This window comes from Nyctereutes procyonoides, unplaced genomic scaffold (assembly GCF_905146905.1).
Source record: "Nyctereutes procyonoides isolate TBG_1078 unplaced genomic scaffold, NYPRO_anot_genome, whole genome shotgun sequence".
Taxonomy (NCBI): Eukaryota; Metazoa; Chordata; class Mammalia; order Carnivora; family Canidae; genus Nyctereutes; species Nyctereutes procyonoides.
Genome location: NW_026575140.1, coordinates 47,426,335 through 47,447,583, shown reverse-complemented (window position 1 = coordinate 47,447,583; position 21,249 = coordinate 47,426,335). Strand labels below are relative to the sequence as shown.

At 48.3% G+C, this 21,249-nt stretch overlaps 1 protein-coding gene across 7 annotated transcripts; it reads left to right on the top strand.

Annotated features, from left to right (window-relative positions):
• FLCN (folliculin) lies at window positions 1-19,315 on the top strand. 7 transcript variants are annotated; one of them, XM_055306087.1, is made up of 15 exons: window positions 378-812; window positions 996-1,165; window positions 2,578-2,698; window positions 4,982-5,254; window positions 6,593-6,739; window positions 8,452-8,673; window positions 9,935-10,095; window positions 11,545-11,636; window positions 11,833-11,916; window positions 13,230-13,420; window positions 15,100-15,213; window positions 16,019-16,142; window positions 16,992-17,123; window positions 17,228-17,333; window positions 18,023-19,315. In XM_055306087.1, the coding sequence occupies exons 4-15, from the start codon at window positions 5,006-5,008 to the stop codon at window positions 18,222-18,224; spliced, it is 1,824 nt and encodes a 607-aa protein (XP_055162062.1). In that variant the 5' UTR covers window positions 378-812; window positions 996-1,165; window positions 2,578-2,698; window positions 4,982-5,005; the 3' UTR covers window positions 18,225-19,315. The 7 variants fall into 7 exon arrangements, 6 of the variants coding, with proteins under 6 accessions (XP_055162063.1, XP_055162065.1, XP_055162062.1 ...); XM_055306086.1 differs by having other exon boundaries at window positions 913-1,165; XM_055306088.1 differs by lacking the exons at window positions 378-812; window positions 996-1,165 and adding an exon at window positions 1-56.
• Window positions 19,316-21,249: the final 1,934 nt, after the last annotated feature.

Here is a 21,249-nt window from a genome sequence, read left to right as displayed (position 1 = left end):
TCGGGCTGGGCGCCGCCGCGGCGCCGCCGCAGCCGCCGCCGCCGCCGCAGCCCCGGGTGAGTGGGGAGGTGGCCGGACCGAGCCAGCTGAGGGGAGGCGCGGGGCCCCGCGAGGGTAGGCGGGCGTCCCGGCGGGCTCCGGGAGCGCAGGGCGAGTCCTGTCAGGTGCGCCGCGGCCCGAGCGCCGGCGCCGGCTCCGGCCCCGAGGCTCTCCTCGCCCGCGGGGGTCGGACGGAGTCCGTGCGGGAGCCAGTCCCGGAGCGGGCGGCCGGCCGGCTCGTGCAGCCGTTGGAACCCGGGCTGGCGGGCTGCTTCGTGGAGGTCGAAGGGAGCCTGGCTTCCGGGGGGAGGGCTCGGGGAGGGGCGGGCGGCGGCGGGGGGCGAGGACCGGCCGGGAACGTGCCGGGGCGGAGGGCGCTCGGGTGGGCGGTGCGGCACCCCCGGAGCGGCTGTGCGGAGCTGCTGACGGGGTGGGCGGCAGATTCCCGGGCCGTCAAGGGACGGGGACCGTGAGCTCGGTTCCGACCCGGTCGGCGTCGTTGATTGGTTCTCCTCGAGTGTTGCCCGGGGACCGCGCGTGGCCTCGCCGCCCACCCAGGCCCGGCCGTCCCTCCGCGGCTCGGGGGAGGGTGCGTGTCCGGGTGTCTTCTCCCCCAGGCCGTCGTTCTCGGGAAGGGTAGGCCTACCTCAGCGCTCTCCAAGGCGGGTAGAAGACCCCTTTCCTCTCCGGGTTGCTGGATATCGTTGGGCGCAGCCTTGTCACCTGGAATCCATATTTACCCAAGGGTAGGCTCGCTGCGGATTGAGTCCCAGGTGAGCCTCAGCAGCTATTGGAGGAGGCAGAGGACAGGAGGAAGGAGGCACCTGGCACCCGCGGCGTCCACCGGGGTGGCTGTAGGGGCTCCCGTCACAGCGGAGAAAGCGCTGGAGGCGTTGGATTATCCCCGTCGTCAGGAGGAGATGAGGAATAGCACGTGACTGTGTTTGCCCTTGTAGTGTCACCCGCAGGGAACTTTGTAAACAGAAATCCAGGTGAAGGTGGAAATAGTAGAGCCACCAAGGTGTTGAATGGGTTTGAGCTGGAAGTAATTCCCTGTGGAACGTTCCACCTTGGACGTGCTGGGGTCCAGCTGCTGACTTAATGAGACTCCCCAGTGGAAGACTAGGTAAGGAAGCTGCAGGGAATCCTGCTGCTCCTTATTGGTTAAGAACCATGATGATACTGTGTTTATTTCCAAGGTGGTTTTTGAGCCTCTGTGGTCCTATGAGAAGACCCCAGGAAGTGGAAATGAAATAGACCCAGGGCCATGGAAAGGGCCCTACTTTTTTGAGTTATTTGGATTCTTTCTTTGAGTTGAAGACACTAGGGGAGGGGGGGACAGATTTCTGCTTCTTCCTTGGGTTCTGGAAAGCTCGTTGAGAACTGTTAGGTATATTCAAGCCAGTTTAGTTTCTTCGGTAAACATCTGGTACAGATTGGAATTGGGGGTAAATAGAAAACTGACTTCTTGGGACACTTCTGGGTTGGCTCAGCAGTTTGGCGCATGCCTTTGACCCAGGGCGTGTGATCCTGGAGACCCGGGATTGAGTCCCACATCGGGCTCCCTGCATGGAGCCTGCTTCTCCCTCTGCCTGTGTCTCTGCTGCTCTCTCTCTCTCTGTCTCTCTCATGAATAAATAAATAAAGTCTTAAAAAAAAAAAACTGACTTCCTGCCACTCAGAATTCTGATTCCACGTGCCCTGCATGGAGCCTGCTTCTCCCTCTTGCCTGTATTTTTGCCTCTCTCTCTCTGTGTCTCTCATGAATAAATAAAATCTTAAAAAAAACAAAAAACAAAACTGACTTCCTGCCACTCAGAATTCTGATTCCACGTGTTGTGGTTAACCTGAGAGCTGGGGTTGGCCTTTGTGTCTCAGCTTAGGGTGATTCTCAGGATAGGAAGATATTTGACATCACCTGTCAGGTAAAGGCTGGAGACAGGTTTTCTTTCTGGACTTTCTGGAGCTAAGTGGTTTCTCCTTGTCTTCTGCTGGCTGTCTGGGGCTCTTGTACTCCTGATCGGGACTGCTTTTTAAAAAAATCAAAACAAAACTACTAGAAAGAGGCTCCCATGTTGACCAGGGATGCTGGGAAGTAGCTTGGCAACATCACCTCTGGTGTCTCCTTCCCATTGGAGGAGGAGAGAAACTTGTAGGCCTAGGATCTGAAGGATTTCATAGGCATGGTATGGTTGCTGCAAGGCAGTCCCCTTGTAACCAAGAATAGGAGGGATGAGAACCTTATATTTGTAAATGTTTTGTATTTTTAAAAGATGTAAGTATATTTAGAGAAGTCCTTTATGAAATACGGTGTAGGGGTGCAAAAATTCCGCTCAAAGTGTGGCTGCAATGTCAATTTGCTGTCAGCCACTGCTCAAAAGGCAAAAAGCCTACTAAGCCATTCAGAACCATGGGAATCTCTGGCTCTTTTTTTGTGATGTTCTCATTTTAAGTTGGCAGTAAGCTGCTTGATTGTTGCGTATCACCAAGTGCATTGCTTTTATGATCTGCTTAGATTTTTTTTTTTTCCTTATCTAGAAAACATCAAGCCTTAGAGCTGCAGTATGGCCACCGCTGCCCTGCCCGACTCATTTGGAAATGGCCTTGCCTGCTCTTGTCTAGGTGGAATGGTGCACGCGTGATTTTGCTGAATATAACGGTTAGTATGGATGCTCTACAAACTGGGTGAGCCTTAGCCAAGTTCTGCTTTTTTGCAGATATTTTGCTGGAAGGAACCTTATTTCTCTTTTATTCCTCTTAAAGGAAGATGTAGCCTCTTTCTCCAGGGTTAATGCCTCTGCCTTTAGGTCTTAGTGCTTCTTCCTGTGGGATTCTTACTCCATTGATGGTCATTTCACCCCCCTCTTCCATAATAGATTCTTTTTTTTTTTTTTTTTTTAAGATTTTATTTATTCATGAGAGACACAGAGAAAGAGGTAGAGACACAGGCAGAAGGAGAAGCAGGCTTCCTGCAAGTAGCCTGATGGCGGAGTGGATCCCAGGACTCCGGGATCACTCCCTGGGCTGAAGGCAGATGCTCAATTGCTGAGCCGCCCAGCCACCAATCTGTCCCCCATAACAGATTCTTAAAGCATCATTTTCTTTGATCTCACCAGAGCGAGCCTGATGGAACCTCTGTTTAAATTTGGCTTATTGTGGTCTCATGACACTACGCATTCAGACTCTGGTTCTCCCCATGCTTATGCTCTTGAACCTCTCCTGGCCCTAGATATCCTCAGTGAGCTCTCTGCTTTCTGTGGCAACAACTGTTCTCTCTCCATGGGCAGCTCCTGAATCCACTCATCTATCCAGTACTTTAATGTGGTGCCTGCTGTGTGTGTCAGGAATTGTTGTAGATAAGACAGGCTCACTCCCTGCTCCCGCCTCCACCTTGGGGAACATTCATTTCTGGGAAACACAAACAATGCAGCTTCCAGGAGACCTAAAATAAAGCGGAAGAGGGGAGAGAGTGATGTAGTAGAAGGGAGTGGATGTTGTGGGGGCTGGTTTGGGAGGCCTCTCAGTAGGGACATGCAAGGAAGAAGGTGAGTCAGGCAAAGGTCTGTGGAGTGTCTCGGACTTTCACCCTCTGCCCAGCCCTCTCTGTTACTACAGTCCAGAATCTCCTTGGAACTCTCAGGGTTTTCCAGCTAAATATCCTGCTTTCTTGAACTCTGTCTTCTCTCCTGCTGTACCCCTCTCCCCAGGAACATCCCGTGCCCCAGCTCTCCCTACTTGCCAGGCACCTGCAAATCCCCATCTGATCCCCATGCCTGACTCGCATCAGCCCAGCTTACTTGTGTTTTGTGTTGGCCTCTGCCATTCCCACTGTCACTCAAGCTCCAACCCGTGCCTCAGGTACAAGAACAGGAGCAGTAGTAGTTGTGTCAGCTAAGAGGTTGCGTGCAAGACGCCAGGTGGGTGGCAGAGTTAGTGAGCAGGCTGGTGAAGGGAGGCTGCTGTGGAGGATGCCGTGACGGACAGACCACAGGGGTTTTGAGGATGCCATCACCCAGGACTTGCTCCCCACACCCCACATATGTGTTTGCACTGGGTTCAGCTTCCTGGGCTGATGCCTCTAACTGGTCAAGCCTTGGTCATGCCCATGGAGGAGGATGAGGACAGAGGCTTTGGCTCCATAATAGGGGAGGGGATCCCCAAAAGAGGAGGTTTGGATCCTAACCCCTGTCCGCTACTCAAATTTACCATATTTTTCATCAAAACCTATCAAAGAATTTCCAGTCTGAAGAAAATTCAGGCCTTCACTGTGGCCTAGAAGGGTCCCTAAAATCCACCTCCTTCTAGTCTTCTGCCGTCATTGCCCAGCTCTGTAGAGCCCTAGTCATGCCCCCTCGGTCCCCTGGCCTTTCCTCCCATCAGCTCTCACTCAGGAAGCCCCTGATGTCCCAAACCACATGGTACCTCCTCCAGTGAGTCTCTGCCCTGGACCTGCTGTCCTCTTCCCGAGGCTGTCACCACAAGAGAGCAAGCAGTGTGTCGTATGTCCCTCCCCTCCTCAAGGGTAAGCTCCACGAGGGCAGCATCATGTCACCCAGCATGGCAGCTGTTGATAGAATATACAAGTCTCTTCTCCAGACTCCTATGGCATTGATTGGTGTCACATTTGCCGTATTGTCACCCGCGCATGTGTTCTCTATGCTGTCTGCCTCTCAGCCCCATCACAACTCTTAACTGAAGGATTTTCCGCGGGGTCCTTGAATCACGTTCTTTCTCCATTGTAACTCCTGATTGGCAGGGACTGTTTTGTCTGCTGAGTTTCTGCTACAGCTGATGCGGTGCTGGCTGGCTAAACTGCCTTGCTGGCCAGAAAGCCTATTGATGACACCTTCCCAGTCCCTGTGCTCTAGAGCAGCCTCCAGGTTCTCTCGTGTGAACATAGGCTGCCTGGGTGATGGTGTCTCCTCTCATCCACCCCCTGCAGGCCCTCTGCTGTCTCCAGGACACCATGAATGCCATCGTTGCTCTCTGTCACTTCTGTGAGCTCCACGGCCCCCGCACTCTCTTTTGCACAGAAGTTCTGCACGCCCCGCTTCCGCAAGGGGCTGGGAATGGGGACAGCCCTGGCCAGGGTGAACAGGCCGAGGAGGAGGAAGGTGGCATTCAGATGAGCAGTCGGATCCGCGCTCACAGTCCAGCTGAAGGGGCCAGCGCAGAGTCCAGCAGCCCGGGGCCCAAAAAGTCAGACATGTGCGAGGCAAGTGTCTCTGGGAGTGTTGGAGATGTTTTTTCCTTGTCAGGAACTTGTGCTTATGCTGAGTATTTGACCTGGAGGGTGGGCAGGAGACCCTGTGGGACTCAGCAGTGGCTGTGATCTCACAGAAAAGTGGGAGCTTCAGGTGATGGGTACAGGCCATTCTTGTGGGCCCTGTGCAGTGTGTTCACTTCTTTTTATGTCCGTCCAGTTCTTTCCTTTCATCCCAGCTGTCGTTTTATCGGCCGACCCTGTGCCAGCAGACACCTGACACTAGTTGACATTTGCTTTTCAGCCCTCCCCTCTGTATGCTCATGTCTGCACACAGGCCCATCCTTGGCTCCACTTGCCTCAGCCCAATATCTTGGGAAGTTTCCTCCTCATGGGGTCTTGCTTTTACTCTTGGTGTCATTTATGAGCTCTAGGGAATGAGGTTTAAGTTCCCTTAGCAAGTTGCTGCTTTATATGACAGACCTGGGTCAAGATCTGAAATCAGGAGTGGTGTTAGACCTGCCATTACAGGGTGGACAGGAATCCAACTGCATTAGTTTGGTTCCACTGAGAAGCCAACAGCATGCACGAGATTGATCTTTTCATTGCTGGAAACACCTGTGAGGAAGCAGAAGGTGGGGAAAAGCATTGCCACCATGAACAAATCTGACAGCTGTGAAGGAGAGGAAGGAAAGGGTGCTAGAAAAGAGAGTCATTGAGCTGAATTGCCATGGGAAGGGTCCTGCATCTCCCACAGAGGGGCTTGCCTCAGTACATTCTTGTGCAGTCTGGTTGGGGATAGCGTCTGGGACCTGACCTCAGTGCCGACGTGGTGGTGCCTCTAGAGGGGCAGCAGCCAGGACCACCAATCCCTTTCCGCTCCATAGCACTGGCTCTGAGCTCGTGTTGTCAGGGTATGACAGCAGCGTGGAAGTCTGGCAGCCTCCTGGGGCCCCTGCTGAGTGGTTGTGTCAGGACCAAGGACAGAGGCTAGCCCCTTATTCTATGTGGGCCTCTTTGCACCCCTGACCTGCTTCTGTAAAATGAGGATTCTCAGTGTAATTATCTCCTAGGGTTCAGTGGATTAAATGAGGTGTATGCAGAGCTCTTCATAATACCTGCCACATAAGTGCTCAGGAGATTAGATCTCTTATTTATACTCTGATGATCTTTGTGATCTCTGTGTTCTGTTTTCCTATTCAGGACACGTTAAAATCTTCACATGGGTATAACTCTAGATGCCAGTTATCTTTATATGAAAATAGACTGAGTTTTCTCATTCAGATGTACATAAGAAAGTTTGTTGCCTGCTTCCTCACTAATTGGTTTTCTTCTCTTTCTCGGGGGCAGGGCTGCCGGTCCCTTGCTGCAGGGCATCCCGGGTATATCAGCCATGATAAAGAGACCTCGATTAAATACGTCAGTCACCAGCACCCCAACCACCCCCAGCTCTTCAGCATTGTCCGCCAGGCCTGTGTGCGGAGTCTGAGCTGTGAGGTGAGCACTGTGACTCTGGGGGGTACTCTGTGGGAATATCACAGATACTCCAAGGTGCCCTGAACAGGTTCAGTACTGGTTATAGAAAGGAAGACAGGTCATTGCTTCTGGGAAGAGGATAGGTGGATCAGGGAGCAGGGAGCAGGGAGCAGCTGCAGTTAAAGAACTCCAAAATACGTTGAGTTGGACTGCAGTGTTCTAAATGGTTTCTAGCTTATCATTTCAAGCACCAAACTTAATCTATTCCTTTTTTTTTTTTTTAAGATTTATTTATTCATGAGAGACACAGAGAGAGAGGCAGAGACAAAGACAAAGGGAGAAATACACTCCTCACAGGGAGCCCGATGTAGGACTGGATCCCCAGACCAGGATCACGCCCTGAGCCGAAGGCAGATGCTCAACCATTGAGCCACCCAGGCATCCCTGTTATCTGTCTATTCTTGATGAATATATTCCTAAGACATTAAACATTTCTAGGTTATGTGGGTTACTCTATCAAATACCACCTTTTTTATTGTCTCAATCATCAATACAAGCCTTAGTGGTCACTGTGTGCTCTCAGAACCTCTTGAAGGTTGAATCAGTTTGTTCCTAAACTACCGGGCTCCTATTGTTGAGTTCAAGTCTTAACCCTTATGGTTTTTGGTTTTTTACTCTTTTTTTGAAAAAAAAAAAAAAAGTTTATTAGTATTTGTGCGTGCATGTGCACATGCACATGCTGGCATATGAGCGGGAAGGGAGAGAGAGAGAAAAATCTCCGCAGACTGAGAGATATCTAATGGGGGTCAGAGCACAGTTGGTTTTATCATCTCTAGGTCTTACAGCCCACATAGAGCCTGAAATCGGGATTGATCTCAAGACCCTGAGATCATAACCTGAGCTGAAACCAACAGTTGGATGCTCAACTGACTGACCAGCGTAGGTGCCCCTTAGTTCTCATAACTTTATCTGTCACAAAGAATTCATAATCCAGTTATAAAACTTCCATTCTCCGTGCCCACTTGATCTGACTGAGGCCCCATCTCAGTTTTCACTTACGGTTGCAGTGTGCCTACCTTCAGCTGCTTTGATTTCCTACTGCTAATCTGCTAGAAGCAGGTGATCATGCCTAGTTGAATTCTGTGTAAAGTAAGAGTGAATGTCTTACAAGGGGGACCTAACTTCTCGGCTGTAAATAAAGTATACACATTTTATTGTTTGGACTCTACAGTGATTATTTTGACCTTCTCCAGTATATTCCAGATGAGTGATGTTGGCAGATTTGAGTCTGGAATAGATATAATATTTGAACAGGAGTTATTTATGGTTCAGGATAGAAAAAAGTCATGAACCTACTTTACTCATCATTGCAATGTATGATTACAGATGTTTTCTTTTTTTTTTTTTTTTTTTAAGATTTTATTTATTTATGAAAGATGGAGAGAGGCAGAGACACAGGCAGAGGGAGAAGCAGGCTCCATCCAGGGAGCCTGATGCGAGACTCAATCCCGGGTCTCCAGGATCACACCCTTGGCCAAAGGCAGATGCTCAACTGCTGAGCCACCCAAGCATCCCGGATGTTTTCTTTTAAAGTCTAGTCCCAGGAGCAGAGGAAAGCAGTTTTCCTCTCGTCCCCATCTTTTTCCCTATTCCTATAACTAATGCTGGTTAATTAGTACAGAAAGGTAAGTGGGAGGAGGACTGTCTCCTGCAATGGCTGTGGATTTTCACAGGTCTGCCCTGGTCGTGAAGGCCCCATCTTCTTTGGGGATGAGCAGCATGGTTTTGTGTTCAGCCACACTTTCTTCATCAAAGACAGCCTGGCCAGGGGCTTCCAGCGCTGGTACAGCATCATTGCCATCATGATGGACCGAATTTATCTCATCAACTCCTGGCCCTTCCTGCTTGGGAAGATCCGAGGGATCATTGATGAACTTCAGGGCAAGGCACTCAAGGTGACCCCACATAAAGGGAGAATGGGTGGCAGTGGGGGAGGAACTTTGCACTGATGGGGATCAGAGCACAGCTGGTTTTTATCATCTCTAGGTCCTGCAGCTGTTGCTCACTCCGAATCATGGTCTTCTGACTGCAGAGTCAGTCCTGCTTGCTTTACTGGGCTCTCTTGAGTACATTGTCCAGTTCTCCTTCAATTCTGGCTGCTTGATTGTGGTCACATGCCCTGGTTTCTCCCCGGTGTCTGTGCTTCCTCTGACCTTCATTTGGAACCTGTCCACAAATCGTGTTGTAGACTCATCGATACTGTAGACTTCTAGCTCTTGTAGTATTGTTTCTCAGAATAGGCCATTGTGCTGAACAGCCCTCAAACCTCAGAGGCATAAAGGCCCACAGTTTTGGGGGTTGCTTCCTTTGTTTTGCTTGGGGGTTGGGAGGAGGAGTTTTCTTGTTTTTTGTTTTGAGAGAACAGGGTGAGAGCAGAGGGACAGGGGGAGAGAATCTCAAACAGCCTCCACACCAAGTGTTGGGCCCTAACGCAGGGCTTGATCCCATGATCCTGAGATCACGACCTGAGCCAAAATCAAGAGCCTGGCACTCAATCAACTGAGCCACCCAGGTGTCCGACAGGTTTTTTTTTTTTTTTTTTTTTTTTTTTTTATTATAGTTGTTGATGTTCTGTGTCCATTGCAGGAAATGGGAGGGATATACTTGCTGTAGTCAGCCGAGCAGGTGGAGCAGCAGCCATATTGGAAGATTGCTCATTTCTCCACAAGAGGGCATAGATGATGCTGGAGGGCCTTGTTTCTCTCTCACCTTATTGCCAGAATTCAGCACATGTCCCACCCACACGAGGTCACTCAGTGAAAACCTCCATGTGTCCAGAATAGGAAGCAGGGGGGGGACTGGAAATATGTGGAGAACAGCACTAATGATCACGCAGGCATGTATGCGACCTGAGTACCCAACAAGTGCCTGATGAGTTGGTTGTGGGAGCGGAAGTGGGTACAGGGGAAATTCATAACCGATTCCTCTTCCTTAGATAGCTTTTTGTCAAGCTGTGAGGCAAAAACCATTGAGAATGATGAGACTGGCGGCACTTTCTGCACCCTATATCAGAACAGCAGAAAAAAAAAAAAAAAACAGCAGAATGAGACAGTCTTCAGGAATAGGATCCAGGAAGTTGTCTGTGAATGAGCTGGCTTTGGACTCCTTGGCGGGTTTTGTTTTGTTAAAAGGTCACCGCTTCCTTTCATGTTTTAGGTATTTGAGGCAGAGCAATTTGGTTGCCCACAGCGTGCCCAGAGAATGAACACGGCCTTCACACCATTCCTGCACCAACGCAATGGGAACGCAGCTCGTTCACTGACCTCCTTGACAAGTGATGACAACTTGTGGGCATGCCTTCATACCTCCTTTGCTTGGTAACGAGATTTTTCAGTCTTCTAGCCATTGAGAGTAGACATGGTCTACTGGTTAGATTATGCATGAATCTGGGGAGGACAGGCGTTGGGTGAGTTCCCCTAGGGAGCTCTGTGCTGTGTACTTGTTGGCAGGCGCTGACCTGCATCTCCCTTTTTTCTAGGCATCTTCCCTTAGGCACATGGAAAAAGGACTTAGGTGGCACTCACATCCCCATATGCTTAAGATGCCCCTACACCAGAGCAGTGATCTCTCTCTCTGTCTATAGCAGCAAACCTTTATCTCACACAGGTCTGTGGGTCAGGAATTTGAGAGTGCCCGGACTGGACAGCTCTGGCTGATTCTCAGGAGTTCATCAGTTGGGGCTACAGTGGTCCCTGGCCATTTGGTGCAGGCTTTTGGAAGCACTTCTGGCACAGGCTGTCTAGTAAGAGTGTGGTGGCACTCAGGCCTGCCTGGTCAGGAAGAAAGGATGATCTCTGTCTTTTTAAAATCACTGCGGTCTGGCCACAGATTGTTTCTGTTCTTTCCATTGCAAGATGGACCTCTCCCAAAGATGCCCTCAAATCCTCACCCTTGTGCAACAGTGGCTTCCAAGTCTGGGGCCTCATCATCTAAGGTGTGGAAGAGGTGCCTTGAACAAAGATCTTTGAGAGTAGCTCCTGAGGGCTTGAGAATTAAGGAGAGAGTATCTGTCTCCTGTGCTCAATGTAAAATCATTTAGAGATTTTCAAAGAGATCCAAACTAGAATAAATAGTACAATCAACTGTACACTCTCATTTTCCAGTTGTAGTATTGTCAACATTTTCCTGCTTTTTCTCTCCCCTCCCTTTTTTCTGGAATATGTATTTTTTAGATTATATTTATTCATTCATGAGAGACACAGAGAGAGACAGAGACATAGGCAGGGGAGAAGCAGGCTCCCTGCAGGAAGCCCAGTGCAGGACTCAATCCCAGGACCCCAGGATCACACCCTGAGCCAAAGGCAGACACTCAACCGCTGAGCCACCCAGGCATCCCTGGAATATTTTTTTAAAGCAAATCTTAGTTGTATAATTTCAAACACAAAATCATCCAACAAAATCGACCCATTGCTTAGCATCATCTAGCCCGATATATGTTCAGTTTTCTTGTTTGGCCTCAGGACTGTTTTTTGAAATGGGGATCAGATCACCACTACAGACTGTACACATTGTTCTCTTAGTCCAAAGCAGTTTCTCCTGCGCCTCTGCCATGGATTTTCCCATGCCTTTTGTCAGAGGACCTGGGTCATTTGTCCTGCAGAATTCTCCTTTTGCATTTGGCTGATTGTGACTTTGTGATGTGTGCAACGCGATCTTTTGTACCCATATTTTCTGTAAGCTACTAGTGAGATCAAAAGGCTTGATTGGCTTCAGGTTCCACTTTTCTTCTGGCAAGAACACTTCACAGATGGTGCTTTGTTCTGCAGGCTCCTGAAAGCATGTGGCAGCCGGCTGACTGAGAAACTCCTAGAGGGTGCACCCACAGAGGACACATTGGTCCAGATGGAGAAGCTCGCGGGTGAGCAGGGAGTGCTTGTGCTGGAAGCCTGTGCTAGCAGTCGCTGTTAGGGGCCATCTCACAACCACCTAGCCCTCCATCCTGATTAAGGGGACCCTAGGAGGAATAACCCAGGAGGAGCATCTGCAAGAGCTCAACCTGTAGTCTTTTTTTACTGTGTTTTTACTGTGGTTTCCTGTTTCCGTTTCCTTGACAGTCACATGGAGGAGTTTACCATCCTGGGCAGCCTGGGAAAGTCTGCTATTTAGCGCTGTGAGGCTGTGGAGAAGATACATGACAGGTTTTCTTGTCTCTGTCTTATGATCCCCAGGTGCCTGCCCTCTGTAGACACTTGAATAATAAAATGTTAAGCTTCAATTGGACCCAGAGTTTCCATCAGGGTAAGGCTTCCGAAGCCTTACTAATGTATGGGGACTCCTTCCCAGGTTTTTGATCAGAAATCTACATCTAGGGCTTAGGGTCCTATGTTTTTGAAGTAACTTCCTGAGAGATTCTGCTGAAGGTGTGTACCAGCCAAGGAACCTCTGGTCTCAATCCAGAGACGAGGAAAGCACATATGCTTTTCGTTTAGAGATGACGTGATTCTTGGTGACCTACAACAGCGGCCCCAGCTTTGGGGTTGGGTAAACCAGACTTGCAGTGTATGTTGTGTGTAATGTGTTACTGGTAACATTTGACATGGTTCAGGTTGCAAATGGCCTTCTTAATAAATTGGAGCTGTTTCAAGGTTAGTCCTATAGCCGGGTGACTTTGCACACTTAGATTCCAACATGCTTTCCTAAGTGGGAGAAAGGGAGTAGAATTTCAGCGAGACCAGAGCATGACAAGACCTTGGTAATCCACCTTCATGCCCTCATGCATCAGTCGACCCTAGAACCATTTATTATTGTGATTTCAAATTTCTAGGTTAGTAAAGATGGCAAGGGTAGTCTGTTGGTGGGAGTATACAGAGAGCCAAGTGGCAGGCACACAGGGCTTTCTGTCATGTCTTAGGCTGTATTTTACTTTGGAACACACACTTTGGATTTGGACAGAACTGACTTCAGATCCTGGCTCCGCTCCTTGTGCATTCTGTACGACCACACAAGACTTCTTCCCTATGGTTCTCATTGGGAACATAGAGGGAAGATGTCCTTATTTGTGATGGTTGTCACAGAGATTAATGGAAGTAACAAATAACTTCCTTATCTGTAAAATATGGTGAAGAGTTCTGATCTCAGGACAGTTGAAAGGATAAAGTGAAATGTATGGAAGCATTGAGAATAGGGCCTGACTGAGGAAGTGTTGAGTGACCAAGCTATTGTCATTCTCATCTTTGCTTGGAATTATCCCACAGCCATGAACATTCATAGTCTTGCAGGTGCCTGCTTCATGATGCAGTGTGAGGCTTTGAGCCAAGTAAATAGACCAGTGGACTGAACCCTCCCTGCTCATCCCAGGGCTCCAGGGGCAACAAGTGATGTAGGTAGCTGGCCAGAACCAGAAATCAGAACACCTTGGGCTGACATGGACACAGTAGCACTGTCGCATCCAGGGAGTGAAGGAATCCAAGGACAGCAGATTTCATAAATGTCTCTGTTGTCCATCTTGCAGACCTGGAAGAGGAATCAGAAAGCTGGGACAACTCTGAGGCTGAAGAGGAGGAGAAAGCCCCCGTCTTGCCGGAGGGTGCAGAAGGGCAGGAGCTGACCAAGTGCCCAACGGATTCTTCCTTGCTCTCAGACTGTGGAAACTGGCAGCCCCGAAAGTTGTCTGTCTTTAAGTCCCTTCGGCACATGAGACAGGTAGTCCTGCATTCAGAAGCTCCAGAGAACGGCCCCATCCCCTCCTTCTCATCCAGCACACTTTGTTCCTTAGGCCCATCATCTTGAGACCCCATGGGGACTGGTTGGTTAGGAGTGGCCAAAAAACCTCCATGGCTGCTGAAGATAGCTGGGGCTGTCTGGCATAACTTAGCCACAGGAGCACTGTGCTCCCCTTTTAGTGAGGGACGTAGGTGTCTTTTTTAAAGAAAGTCCTGCGTGGTCGGCTTCTCATGGTCCTCTCATCGTGTCCTGCTGGACCCTATTAAATTTTTTTTATTTATTTATGATAGTCACAGAGAGAGAGAGAGAGAGAGAGAGAGGCAGAGACACAGGCAGAGGGAGAAGCAGGCTCCAAGCACCGGGAGCCCGACGTGGGACTCGATCCCGGGTCTCCAGGATCGCGCCCTGGGCCAAAGGCAGGCGCCAAACCGCTGCGCCACCCAGGGATCCCGTGCTGGAACCTTTTAAAGGAATTGAACAGTACTGCAAAGTGGAAATGATGGCTGCCCTTACAGAAAATTGGAAAGAATCTGGATGTCCAATCAATAAGAATTGCATCCAAACAATGGAATGTCCTTAAATACAGAAAGGAAAGCATCCAGTGGTAGTACAGGGTGGTATGTGTGTCTGTACATATGCGTACCAGAGACGACACAAAAGTCACACAACAGTGTTGACCATGGTTATATTCAGTCAGATGGGAAGAAGAGATCACAGGATTACAAGGGCAGGCCCTTTTTATATTTTCCTGTGATTATTTTTGCTATGAGCATGAATTTTAACAAAAGATAGTTATTTCTGTTTTGGAAAATGAAGTAAAGATTGATTTAATGTCAGATGCTCTATGGGGCTTCTTGATGAGGAAGAATCACCCATGAAAACCACATATTTGGCTAAAATTGTCCTTGTTTGTTGCTTATGTGGATTAAAGTTAAAAGGAATCTTCCAATTTCATGGGAGGTGGGAATATTTTGAAGCTATAGGAATTTTGTAAAAAGGAATATTTCTAACTTCCTTTTTTTTAAAAAAAAAAAAAAAAGGCCACGTTATAAGCCTGTTATAAGGTAACAGCCTAAACTCTATAAAAACGCCAGTATCAGGGGAGTTATAAAAAGAGAGAGGGACTAATCTAGCATAAAACAGAATAAAGAACTCAGAATAAATGAAACAGGCATGATCCTTAAGTGACTCCTCGGTTGAAAGGATAATAGCTACAAGGGACACAGTAGAGATTTGGGGCTCTAAACCCAGATACTGGGTCAGTGGACATCCGGGTAGCATTTCTGTGTGTGTTGTGTATTGGAGCTGTGTAGAAGAGCCCTTAATGCATCCTGGGTGCTAAAGTGTCATGCTGCCTGTCCCTTACTTTGAAATGGTTCGGCAAAATCGCATAGAGAGAGAGTGAATGTTGTAAAAAGCTAACATGTTTTCTGCTTCAAGTTTTTAAAAATGAGATTGAGGAAAAGATCTTAAAGTGTGCAAGGGCTTTGGTATCAGGCTTCGGGTGCATATCCAGAGCCTTGCACCTGCCTCCACCTCACTGTGGGCAAGTCAGCCAGCCCTTCCCTCTCCTGACCCGTCTTCCCTCACTATGTGGAGAACACACAAATAACTTTGGTTGCATAAAAGGGCAGAACACATTGAACTGTATTTTCTAGGTCCTGGGTGCCCCATCTTTTCGTATGTTGGCCTGGCATGTTCTCATGGGCAACCAAGTGATTTGGAAAAGTAGAGATGCAGACCTTGTCCATTCAGCTTTTGAAGTTCTTCGGGTAAGCATATCTTTTCTCTTAAGTCTTTAATAGCAGGATGGTATTTGGCTTAGTGGGTTCTTGTTTTAAATCCTGATTTTAGCTGTGAATGTTAGGATGCAGGGATGGCTCGGTGCAAAGGTTCATGCCTGAATCTGAGGTCTGTGCTTTTTGTCCATTGTTGAAAATGGCAGTCACTGACGGTTATTATTTCCAGTGGAAGGAGCCTGTGCTATCCTAATAGAGTGATAATTAACTACCCCATCTCCAACCCAATATTCCTCAAAGAACCCATTGGTGTGGTTCACAGCTGTCTTAGAGGCAGGTTTGGGTCATCACATGTCCCTGCACACAGAACATTCCTGATGAGTCCGGTGGGATGTGGGTCTGTTGTGCTGCCTGCACCTCGCGGGTGTAGTGGGTGCCAAGGCCCAGGTCTGGTTGATGATATTTAAGTCCTCAGAAACCTCGTGTATACCTAACATTGGCCTAGGCCTGTGAGAGCACAAATGAATATGACATAATCTCTCAAAGAGCTTATTATACTCTCTTTGTGGGATGAGGGAAGAGACAAGAATCTGAGAAGTCAAAGCATAATAGGAAGATTAACACCACAAAGAGGTAGCACAAGTCCCGTATGCTTGATAGCTAGGGTAGGAGTGGGGGCCATGCGGGAGACACCCCAGTGGGGCTGTGTGACCGAGGATGCTTTCTGGGAGGAGAGAAGCTTGGGCCGAGCTGGGGCAGGCACGTGGGGTGTGGGTAATGGAGATCGGCAGGCGCTGTTTCAGCTGGGGTTGGTCCTGAGTCACTGTGTCCCCTCTAGACTATGCTGCCAGTGGGCTGTGTACGCATCATCCCTTACAGCAACCAGTACGAGGAGGCCTACCGGTGCAACTTCCTGGGGCTCAGCCCGCATGTGCAGATCCCATCCCACGTGCTGTCCTCAGGTACACACCTCCCCTGGCCCACCCCAGGCGCTGTACCTCAGGGCTCGGAAGCAGAACTGCATCTTAGCTGCGGACCTGAAGATGGTGCCTGCTTGGAAACAGGACAACCAGCTTTCCAGTGGCTTTGGGCCTCTTTTTCCCTTTATAATGGTTGAGGGATGGACAAGACAGGCTGAGTGAGGGTGGCTTGCTGGATAGGGTTCTTGGTGGAGGGCAGGGTCTGGTCAGGGAATGGGTGTCAGAGGTTGTCATGTCATTGTGCTGAGTTGGTGATGCCAGCGAGATTCAGGAGGCAACTGTTTTCTTTAATATGCCTTAAATCCAGCCTTGATGTTCATTAGTACAGTGGGGCTTGCTGCACCTCGGCAGAGCATCTGGTGTTCAGCAGTCCGGAGCCACCACTCCATTCAGCATCCCAGACTGAGTTCTGAGGCCCTGCGAGGCAGCACTTTTTTTGGAACATAGGCTCTTGGTTTCAAAAATGGGCTTGAAGTTTTTAACCACTACAGACTAACTGTGCAATCTTGAGCCAAACCATTTAGCTTCTTTGAATTTCTGTCATAAAATGGGACTTAACAGTGGTACCGTTACCGGGCTGCTGGGCATTAAGTGAAGTGAGATACAGAATTCCAGTAGTTACTGGAGTATAATACATGAACTAAGGCCAAGAGTTAACCCTTAACTCTATTCTTAAATACACTGCAAAGGGTTTCCAATGCCCAAGCATTAGTCGGGAGGCGAGTTTCAGCTCTCTGATCTGACATGACCTGGCGTGGCGGCTGCGGGAGGCAGGCTCCCGAAGGGGGCAGATGCACGCCTCCTGCAGTAGTGCATTTTGTGTTGCTGTAGAATTTGCTGTCATCGTGGAGGCCCATACAGCCCCCCGCTCCAGCCTCCACCCAGCCGGATGCGAGGATGACCAGTCTCTGAGCAAGTACGAGTTTGTTGTGACCAGCGGAAGCCCTGTAGCTGCGGACCGAGGTGCGTGCTGCCAGGCCAGCCTGCCTTTTCCCACGGTGAGCGGGAGCAAGAGCACTGCCGCTGCCTCTCGCTCCCCATGCTGACGACCCTGCCCTTGTTCCCAGTTGGCCCCACCATCCTGAATAAGATGGAAGCGGCTTTGACCAACCAGAATCTGTCCGTGGGTGTGGTGGATCAGTGCCTCGTCTGCCTCAAGGAAGAGTGGATGAAGTAAGCACACTCCACCTTGGCCCCTGGAGTCTGCTTCCTCCTGGGGGTGCTGGGCAGCCAGTAGCGATTCTGTTCTGCTGGCGAGAATCAGGAGCTATTTCCAGAAAAAGAAGCCTTGGCCTCCCTGAGAAGGGAAGTCAGGGACAATAGAGGTTAGGAGCATGTGCTCAAATAGCATCTGCGCCAGTTAGTCTGAGCTAGTGACCTTGAGCAGTCGGCGCCCCCAGTCCCCACTCTGCTCCTCTGGGAGACGGGGTGACACCTGCCTCCAAGAGAAGCAGTTATTTTTGCTGCTTAATTAACTTTAAAAATCTGAAAGCTAGATAACAGATGTTCCCTTTCTGTTAAGGCTAATTAGTTATTTGATTTCCTTAAGTTCCTCTTAGTAATTTTGGGTCAAATTCAATTAGATGTCCTTATTTCCAATAGTAAAATGAAGCTTAGGAGCAACAAATTCCTTTATGAATTTAAAGAAAATAGGTTTTTCCCCCATTTTGCGGCACCAACCTTATTACCCAGGGTTAGAACCACTGGGCTAGCAAGAGGTCCTGGAGTGTGCAGGTGGGAGCTGCTGCTCTGTGCCAGCACCTATAGACCTTGTGCTGGTCTTGAAGCCATTAGGCCTCGGGACCAAACTGTGGTGTGATTTTACTGTGGCATCTGAGTGTTTTGTTTTTGGTTTTCTTCAGCAAAGTGAAGGTCCTTTTCAAATTCACCAAAGTGGACAGTCGACCCAAAGAGGACACACAGAAGCTTCTGAGTATCCTTGGAGCATCTGAGGAGGACAATGTCAAACTCCTCAAGTTCTGGATGACAGGCCTGAGCAAAACCTACAAGTCACACCTCATGTCCACAGTCCGCAGCCCCACAGCTTCAGAGCCTCGTAACTGACCCTGCCACAGGAATCTGACCCCATGTTTGCCTTCTGAGGAGTGTGGTGATTGCCATATTCGCCACTGAGCTCAGTCTCTGATGGCAGTCATAGATTGCTTGTGTTTCTGGATTGCCAGCATGGAGCTGTGTCCTAGCAAGGAATGGAAACTTGGGGCTGAACTTTGCCCTCTCTGTGGGATCCCGACTTGGTGTAGTTTTCGGCACCATTCCAAAAGCTGTTTGAATTGCTCTGGCCCTGAATGAGGGCAGTGGGAGACTTGGGACAGTGGGTTCCCTGTGTTTGTGTACCCCTGTGAGAGAAGACTAAGGAGAACATGCATCTTAAGCCTCTCAAGGATTTAGATCTCAAAATTCATAAGGAAGGTATGTCAGGCCAGTCCCAACTTGGGTATTTTGGCCTCAGTAACAAATCTCTCAAGGTTAATGTTTGAACCTTTCCATTCTGAAATTCAAGACTTTTCCAAGTTTTATATATGATTGCGTGTATGTTTTGCTACAGTTTTGAGTTTTTAGGACCTGTGTGATCCATAGTCATTGTTAGTAATCTGGTTTTGAGCTCTGGAAATGGCTTTGGGCATGGGACGGATGTTTTCTCATCTTTAAGCCCTCTGGGATTCATGTTCTGGAACCATGTGACTACAAAGTCTTCTAGCCATACTCTCCTGTGGTTGCTTTGAGATTTCCCTAAAGCTCGAGGACAGGCCCCTGACCGTTTTTTACACAAAGATGATACTTTGCTGAAATGTCAGATGGAACCATTTGACTTGCCTAACCTACCAGATGTGGCATTGAGAAACCTACCATAGTTTCATTCCATATTACTTTGCCCTTTATTTCTTATTTCTTCTTAGACATTTAGATTTGGCTACAGGTAACAATTTTCAGAGTATGGTGATTTAAGATAGTTTCATCATCCTGGTGTACACTTTTAATAAGGATTCATGGCTTGGATTTTCCAGCAATTTTGCTGATTTTGTTTATAGTTTTTTGTGTTTGCTTAATTTATATTTAACATGGAGACTAAGTTTGTATGAGTAGGTATCTATCATGCAAGAACTTGAAACATAATAAAGATATATTTTTATAAACTGTTGGCTACATGGTTTTGTTGGTTTGATACCTAGATTTTTCATGGGATCAGTCACACAGAATATTATGGCTGAAACACCTGTGGTAGAACTATTTTGAAACTCCAGCCTGTTAAAGGCTTGCAGATTCTAGGAGAAGACCTGGACTGTACATTGTGGTTAATTTCGATCAATTTCAGCTCAGAGCACAGTAGCACTACCCATCCCCCTGTGGGGGGCCACACAGCAGGTATGCAGGTGTTCTGGAATAGGCTACACATACCATATAGGAGCTGTGGTGGGTAAAAAGGACCCTAGACTACAACTGTTAGGGAATCCGAGCTCTGATCACTGGTTGCTGCTTCTGATCAGAGTGGTGCAGAGCCAGGCAGCCATTGTTGCACCTTCCCTCACTGTTGCAAGCCCCTCCCCCTCTGGCTGTGAGGAGACTTCATGGTTCAATGCATATACAGAGGAAATTAGAAGCTGTGCATGTCCAAGGAAGGGCTTAGAAAATACCTGAGAAAAATGTAAGTTTATACCTCAGCCTGATCCTTGGCAAAGAAAAAGCCAACAATAAGACCATGGAGAATCTTGGGGAAGGGGGAGTATCTAATTTTCAGTTATCACGTTACTAGATTTAAATGTCCAGCATTCAACAAATACCAGGAGGCATACAAAGAAACAGGGAAGTTATGTTCCATTCAAAGGGGAGAAAACAATCTGCCCCTGAAAAGGACTTAATGGCAGATATACTACACATTTTATTTTTATTTTTTTTAAAGATTTTATTTATTCATGTGAGACACCGAAAGAGAGAGGCAGAGACATAGGCAGAGGAATAGAAGGCTTCATGCAGGAGCCTGATGTGGGACTCCATCCTGGAACTCCAGGATCACGCCCTGAGCCGAAGGCAGATGCTCAGCCACTGAGCCACCCGGGTGTCCCTAAACAAAGACTTTAAAACAACTGTCTTAAAATCACAATTACAGGGAGATGTGAAGAAAGCCAAGAAAATGTGTGAGCAAAATGAAAATATAAAGAAGACCTAAAAAAGTTTCAGAGTTGAAAACTACAACTAAAAAAAGAAAAAAAACTACAACTGAAATGAATTTATAAGAGGCCAATTTGAGCAGGCAGAAAGAATTTGTGGACTTGAAGATAAACAGTGGACATCATCGAGGCTAAGGAACAGAGAATTTGAAGAGCAGTGGACAGAACTCTTAAGAGAACTATGGGACACCAACAAAAGGATCAACATGCACATCATGTGAGTCCCGGGAAAGGAAGGGCCTGAGAACACTGAAAGAAAGAATGGCTGAAAACTAACCAAATTTAATGAAAGACAGGAACATAAATACACAAGCTCAAAAATTCCCAAGTAAGATGAACTCAACCACCCTGAAACCCATTCTAATCAAACTTCCAAAAGACGAAGAGCAAACCTTGAAAGCAACAAAAGTGAGACAAATCAGAGATCTTCACTAAGAGTACAGATTTCTCATCAGAAATGTCAGAGGCAGGGATCCCTGGGTGGCGCAGCGGTTTGGCGCCTGCCTTTGGCCCAGGGCGCGATCCTGGAGACCCGGGATCGAATCCCACGTCGGGCTTCCCGTGCGTGGAGCCTGCTTCTCCCTCTGCCTGTGTCTCTGCCTCTCTCTCTCTCTCTCTCTCTCTCTCTCTCTCTCTCTCTCTCTGTGACTATCATAAATAAATAAAAAAAAAAATAAAAAAAAAAAAAGAAATGTCAGAGGCTAGGGATGCTTGTGTGGCTCAGTGGTTGAGCACCTGCCTTTGGCTCAGGGCATGATCCCAGTCCTGGGATCGAGTCCTGCATTGGGCTCCCCACAGGGAGCCTGCTTCTCCCTCTGTCTCTGCCTCTCTCTCTCTCTCTCTCTGAGGAATAAATAAAATCTTAAAAAAAAAAAAGAGACTAGAAGACAGTATGCCATATA